Consider the following 6,871-nt stretch of genomic DNA (forward strand, 5'->3'; position numbering starts at 1 on the left):
AAAAAAAAAAAAAAAAGCAACAAGAAATAACAGAGTTTCAGCCTCCACCTACAAGGCTTTGGTTAAAAGGTTGTTTTCACCAGCCAGTGTGAAGAGTAAATAAACCAGAGTGGGAATGAGTGGGAATGAGAAAATAAGACACACAAGAGACAGAGATCACTCAAGAGATAAAGTGGTGGGGCCGGGAGGTCTGGCTGAGCTGATGACTGCTGCCAGCAGAACCATGTGAACTTTATTTATATACTACTAGGTTGCTATACTAACAATGTTGTAAATGAGCAGGAAAAGTGAGAGAGAATATTTTCATTTTACAAAGTTGAGGGGCAGTAATATTACATGGAGTAAAGATTAACTTAGGGAGAGAAGGCTATGTGCTTTTTTTTTTTGCAGTTTTTGGCCGGAGCCAGGTTTGAACCCACCACCTCCTGTATATAGGGCCAGTGCCGTACTCCTTGAGCCACCCAGGCTATGTGATTTTTGGTGACAGATAGGAAAGTATACAGAAGCTACATGAAGTAGCTGTATACATGAAGTATACAGAAGCTACTTGTTCTGGCAGAGGGAAGGAAGGAACTATTGTTTTAGGAATGGAGGAGAAGCAGTTTGGGGGTCGTTCCTTGAACACACTTCCCAGGCTGTGGAGGTCTTGCCACTTCACAATTCGCACTCCACAGGTCATCACACACTGTCTTTTATTTTTTTAATTGGAAAGAAACATTAGAAGCAGTTGAGGGACCAGAAAGGAGGTCCTATAGGGATGAGGAGACACTCTGCTAGGTGGATTTTTAAAATGTTGCCTCCATAATCATCTGCCTCATTATTAATGGTTTTTGTCTTGGAAATCTCTCTTGGATTTTATAGACTGACATGATTTTTTGTTCTGTTACAAATGCACGTTGCTGTAGTCTGTTAATAAGCCCATCGCACATTTTCACCATTTCCACTTAATTAGAAAGGATTTTACAAGCTCATTTTTATCAAACATGGGAAATTTGTATGCAGAGCTTCATATAAGAAATTCCCTTGGAATTTTTTGATGTGTTCATTTTCAGGTATTGATCTCTTAATGAAATGTGTTAAGTGTCACAACTAATAATACTAATAACTATTAGTATCTATTATTTTGACAAGCCAGACATTTTGTTCAGTTACATGTAAACTGTATCTTGATCTCTGCAGCAGCTATATTAGTTAACTGCCATTATTAATTAATTTTTCACCTGGAAAAACAGAGGCAGAGAGAGATTAAGCAATCTTGTCCAAGGTCACTTAGGGCCAGGATTTAGACCTAGGCAAACTTACTCCTGTGTCCCTATCTTAACTACTACACCTTTTTGCCAGTTAGGATATTAAAGTGGATCCAAGTACAGTTTGCAGACAGCTGATTCCTTACCTAGGGCTCAGAAGTTTCTAGATCTTAAAGCTCAACTAATTGTAAGTGAAGCAAAAAATCAGGTTGGAACTAAGTTAATTAAGTTTCCTATTCTAATGGACAATGTTGACTTTCAGATAACAGGAAGGGTATGTGTCATTAATGCATCCTAGGGCTAACCTTCAGATTCTAACTAGGGTCCTGCATGAATGGTAGATGAGACTCTCTTTCAGTAAAGTGGCCTAAAGACAACGTACACCTGATTGGATATGAGAAAGCAGTCAAAGGAAAGGAAAATAGAGACTGGCCCAGTGGGCCTCTTCGCAAACAGTAAAAGTAATCGTGCCATGTTCAGAGTAATTAAATTGATCTAATATAAGGATATTAAATGGAACAATGAAAATTGTGTATAGAATATTGTGTACTTTAGCCAAGTATTATGGCACACGTCTATAGTCCCAGCTACTCAGGAGGCTGAGGCGGGAGGATTGCTTGAGCCTAGGATTTTGAGTCCAGACTGGACAACATAACAAGACCCCATCTCTAAAAATAAAAAAGTAGAGAGAAGGAAAGAAACTCAAAGGGACTGAAAGGAAGAGGTTTAAAAGAAAAAAGATAATGTACTTGAACAGAAGAGGTTAAGGTGACTGATAGAAGGGAAGGGCCCTGTAAAAACTACCTTAGGAAGTATTACTCTCAGGGTCAGAGAGTGGACAGAAATGGAGAAGTAAAGCAGGACAGATGAGATTGTGCTGTACACATACTTCCTTTGAATAAAGACACTGCTCAGCTCCAACTGGTTTTGGCAGTGATAGAGGGTTCTTCCAGAAAAGGTATAAATCCAAATTTTGTTGTAAAATGTTCCAATTGTGTTCATCTGTCTTCTCTGGGCTTCAGTGAAAGGGAATGATCCCTCCCAAGCTTACAGGATTATGCTGGAGGTGGTGGGTTCAAACCCAGCCCCGGCCAAAAAAAAAAAAAAAAAAAAACCACACACACAAAAGGCTTAGGTATTTCAGACATTGACCAGAGTGCTTATCAGTCTCCCTCAAGTCCAGGGTTGGGGAAGCATGTCTATTAGAAGCATGTCTTGGGCACTATCTGTCAGTGCCCAAGATCAGAGGCTCTGGAAAGGAGTGAGTGCATCTGTTTTCAGTGGAGAATGGGAAAGGCTGGCTGATATCACTATTATATATTATAGGAAGCTCCCAACCCTCCTCCCACAACTTAGTTTACCTTCTTATATCCTCCACTTACAGGGTCAATGCCCTCAAGCTCAAGCAAGGTAGAGTCCTCTGCCCACAATATATGTCCTTTCCACTACCCACTGTGTGAGTCCCTTCTGGTTGTCTTATTCTAAAACACTCCTTTGTGATTCCCCCTGCTGAGCTTAATGGGTGCTACTCAGTATAAGGGATGGTCTAAATTGGCACACTTACTCTGTAAAGGGTCAGATGATAAATATTTTATGCTTTGCAGTTCTTACATCTCAGTTGCAGCAACTCAGTTCTGCCTATTGTATCTCAAGAACAATCTGTAAACAAATGGGCACAGCTGTGTTCCAATAAAACTTTGTTTGCAAAACCAGGGAGTAAAAGCCTATCAACTGTCGTTGACTGATTCCTGGTCTAAATCTGTTTTTTGTACTAATTGCTGTCTGCTCTTAGGCTGGCTTTTGAGCCTGGAACCACAATTCTCTGGTTCCCTGCAGTGCCTCATGAAGTACCTAGTCAGGGCACAGGCAAGGGGAAGACAGCCAGTAAACATTTGTTGTGCAAATGAAGGTCCTGCTGGTTCTGGAGACTTCTCTTACTCTGCCCAGCCAGAGGCAGCCTCTTCCTCTGCCCTGTGCCTCCAGCTCTGTCTGTCGCCCACCACAGTTCAAATCCTTTTTTTATTTATTTGTACTATAAATGACCACCTGTGAACCCTCCATCCAGCCTAAGAGCTGGAGTATCAGCAGTTAACCTTTGAATTTCTACTTAAATTCTCTGCTTTTTTGAATAGTTTTATTAAATATATTTGTATTCCTAAACCCTATATTAGTTTTCATTGTTTTGGAGCTTTTATGGAAAGTAAATGTATTGGGGCAGCACCTGTGGCTCAAAGGAGTAGGGCGCTGGCCCCATCCATATGCTGGAGGTGGCAGGTTCAAACCCAGCCCCAGCCAAAAAAAACTGCAAAAAAAAAAAAAAAGAAAGAAAGTAAATGTATTATGTGTGGTCTTCATGAGTTACTTTTTTATTTTGAGACAGAGCCTCAAGCTGTCCCCCTGGGTAGAGTGCTGTGGGATCGCAGCTCATAGCAACCTCCAACTCCTGGGCTCAAGCGAGTCTCCTGCCTCCACCTCCCAAGTAGCTGAGACCACAGGCATCTGCCACAATGCCTATTTTTTTTGGTTGCAGCCATCATTGTTTGGCAGGCCCAGGCTTCAAGGCCCATGCCACCTTAGGTGTATGTGGCCGGCGCCTTAGCCACTTGAGCCACAGGCGCCAAGCCATGAGTTACTTTTTAATCCAAGATTATAATACTAGTTTTCACCTATGTTGATGTGAGTAGTTATGATTCTTTGAATTTTCACTGTTCCCTAATATGCCTTTGAGGGAATAACTAGAATTTATTCATTCCATCAATAAACATTTGCATTAGTGCCAGTTTGCTCTTATGAACAATGCTGCAAAGAACGTCTCTTGTTAATGTGTCTCGGAGTTCATACTGAATGGCTGCTGAGTCTAGGCACTCTGACCCCACATGCAACTAAGTCTATCCAGAACTTATCATACAGGACTGATCCAGGGTGAATCAGCCAATTCAGTGCCAAGATCTGCCAAGCTCTGCAGCCCCCAGGCCTCTTATTCCTTACGAGTACCTTCTTCTCTTCCCTAGATTCAACTGGCATGCTGGGACGCATCGTCTTTGCCTGGTGGAAGGGGTGAGTTTGTCTTCCTAGTCACCAGACTTTTGGCAGCTCTCCCCCATGACAATAGTAATAGTAATAGTATCAGCTATCAATTGTGGTTTTGAAGGTTCAGTGTGATAACCTATACAAAGCACTTAGCACATTGCATGATACATTGTAAGGGCTCAGTAAACACTAGCTACCATCAACAGCTCTAACTATGCCACATGAGCACTCTGTATATTGTTCCTAATCCTTATAACGACATTGTAGGATAGGATTGAATGTGTACATTTTACAGATGTGAAACATACCTAGACGAGGGAAGTTATTTGCCCCAGCCATGTAGCTTGTAACTAGTAAGATAGGATTTGTACCTGAAGCCTGTGGTTCACTGGGCAGAATCCTAGACCAGGCCCATGTGTTTAGGAGTTCCCCATGTGCATCTGATATCCCACCCTGGAATGTTCCCTTTCCCTCCAGAAGATTTCAAATTAAGGCTCAGGCTTCATGTTGCAAATTGTAACCTGTGCTGGGGGCTGCAGTATCTCCTGCCACTAGGATCTTAGAGAAGTGGTTCCCAGGTGTCTGTGCACAGGCCAGCCAGTCACGACTGCCTGACAAAGAGGAGCAGATGAGGTAGCCATTCACAATGTTGTGTAACAGAAAAATCCTAGGCCTACATGTTGGAGCCTACCTCTTTCTCTTGGCCTTTTCCTCCTCCTGTCCAGGTGATCCAGGGAAATCATATTCTCTATCTGGGCCAGTTATCTGTAACATGAGGAGTTACATTAAATTTGTGTTTACCAGTCTAATATGTATAGACTTCTTGTCAGGTACCCTCAATGAAGCAAGAAGAGGGGAGAGGCAGAGAAACCCAGGAATAGTCTTCCTAAAAGGGTGGCCAGAGGTTGAGAAGCAGCCACAACACAGTCAGGTTTTTTTCCCTGGTTAAGGCATGCTTAATAAGGGGAAACACTATGTGATCACAGAAGGTCCTCCCAGCAGTGACAAGATATAGAGACAGATATCTGCGTGGGGTATGGATTTTCTTGAGCCCTTTAGACCTTACCAAGGCCTAAGACCCCTCACACTGCCCATAGGATATCTTTTCTCCCTAAATACAAATTTCAACAACTACTCTTCCCCCACAGGAGCAAACTGGACTGTAATGCCAAGCAGTGGAGGTAAGAAGGGGCTGGGGCAGGGAGGAGGAGAGTCTTCTATTAGGAAGGGCTCTTAGTTTTGACCTTTAACCTCTGATTCCACCCTCAGGCTTTTTGCTGACATCCTCAATGATGTAGCCATGTTCCTCGAGATTATGGCTCCAATATACCCCATCTGTTTCACCATGACCGTAAGCACCAGCAACCTGGCGAAGGTACCCACCTCTGGGGCAAACCTACACCCAAGTCTTGGTAGCGTTGTATGTGGGCTCACCTGGGGTCTGTGCTTAAGGTACTTCCAGAAGAGAAAGTTCAGATGTTTCTACTTGAACCCAACCATGTTTTCTTATCCTTCTCCAGCCAGATAGCCTCTTGTGCTTCAGTCAGTCTCAGGCAGTTCAGAGCCACAGGACTGGTAAGGGAACTCTAAGCAGAGTAAAAGAAGGGATTTAATTTCAACATTTGGGGATCAGCTTCCTGAGTCACCTTTTATTCTTTCAGTAAAATATTTATTGAGTGCCTACCACATGCTTGGCACAGAACATGGGCCCACCCATCTTTGAAAGGAAGCCACAAAAACTTACAGACAGAAATAATAGGTATGGGTGTTCCAGATGAGAAATGTAGGGGGCTGCAAGTGGGTTCAGTGGGGAACCCAGGCTGGTCAGAAGATGCAAGAAGGCCTCCCCTGAAGCTGCGTCCTGAAGTTTGAGTTGAAGGTGAAAGTGGGTTTCTAGGCAAAAGAAACGGTGTGGATCAAAGTCCAAAGGAAAGACAGGACAGACCAGGGAGTGAGACTGGAGGAGTAAGTCGGGGTAAATGTGAGCTCTTCCTCTGTGCCAGGCTGCTTGCTCTCACACCTGCCTCAGGTTGGCCTCATTCAGATGAGCAACTGAGGCCTAGCGAGGATCAATAAAGACAGTAGCCTGTCCTCACTAGAATCAAGTAACTGGCACAGAGTGAAAACTCAAGAAGACATGTAAAACCCATCTCAAAGGCCCATCTGCCTATTTAGAATAGTGTAGTGTTTCTTCACAAGGCACTACTACTACTTGCATTTTGAGTAAAACAGTTCTCTGCAGCAGAAGACACTTAGCTTCCCTGGTGCTGGCTCTAAATGCTGTGAGCACCCCTACTTCTCCACTCCTAGGATAGGAAACCCAGAGAAAACCACTGCTCTAACTGTTAACCAAAGTTTGGGACCTCTGACATGTGCTTCAAATTCTGTACTAAACTCTACCTTTGGGACCTCCATTGCTTCACCCTTCCAAGAGGTGAATAGAACAGGGCCGTGAATTTCCCCCTTAAGAAAGTTCCCATCGGCTAGGCGCCAGCCATATACACCTAAGGTGGCGTGTTCGAATCCCCAGCCCGGGCCCGCCAAACAACAATGATGGCTGCAACCAAAAAATGGCCAGGCGCTGTGGCGGGGCC

The 6,871-nt window shown here is 43.6% G+C and overlaps 1 protein-coding gene across 1 annotated transcript in view; it reads left to right on the forward strand.

Moving 5' to 3' along the window:
- Positions 1-6,871, forward strand: part of CUNH16orf58 (chromosome unknown C16orf58 homolog) — a 17,161-nt gene that overhangs the window by 3,199 nt on the left and 7,091 nt on the right. Inside the window, exons 3-5 of the mRNA XM_003794226.3 lie at positions 4,259-4,304; positions 5,426-5,458; positions 5,547-5,652. Of these exons, the coding sequence (XP_003794274.1) occupies positions 4,259-4,304; positions 5,426-5,458; positions 5,547-5,652 (185 nt within the window). The remainder of the gene's footprint in view (positions 1-4,258; positions 4,305-5,425; positions 5,459-5,546; positions 5,653-6,871) is intronic.

Source organism: Otolemur garnettii, unplaced genomic scaffold (genome assembly GCF_000181295.1).
Source record: "Otolemur garnettii isolate 467f Iridium unplaced genomic scaffold, OtoGar3 scaffold00077, whole genome shotgun sequence".
Taxonomy (NCBI): Eukaryota; Metazoa; Chordata; class Mammalia; order Primates; family Galagidae; genus Otolemur; species Otolemur garnettii.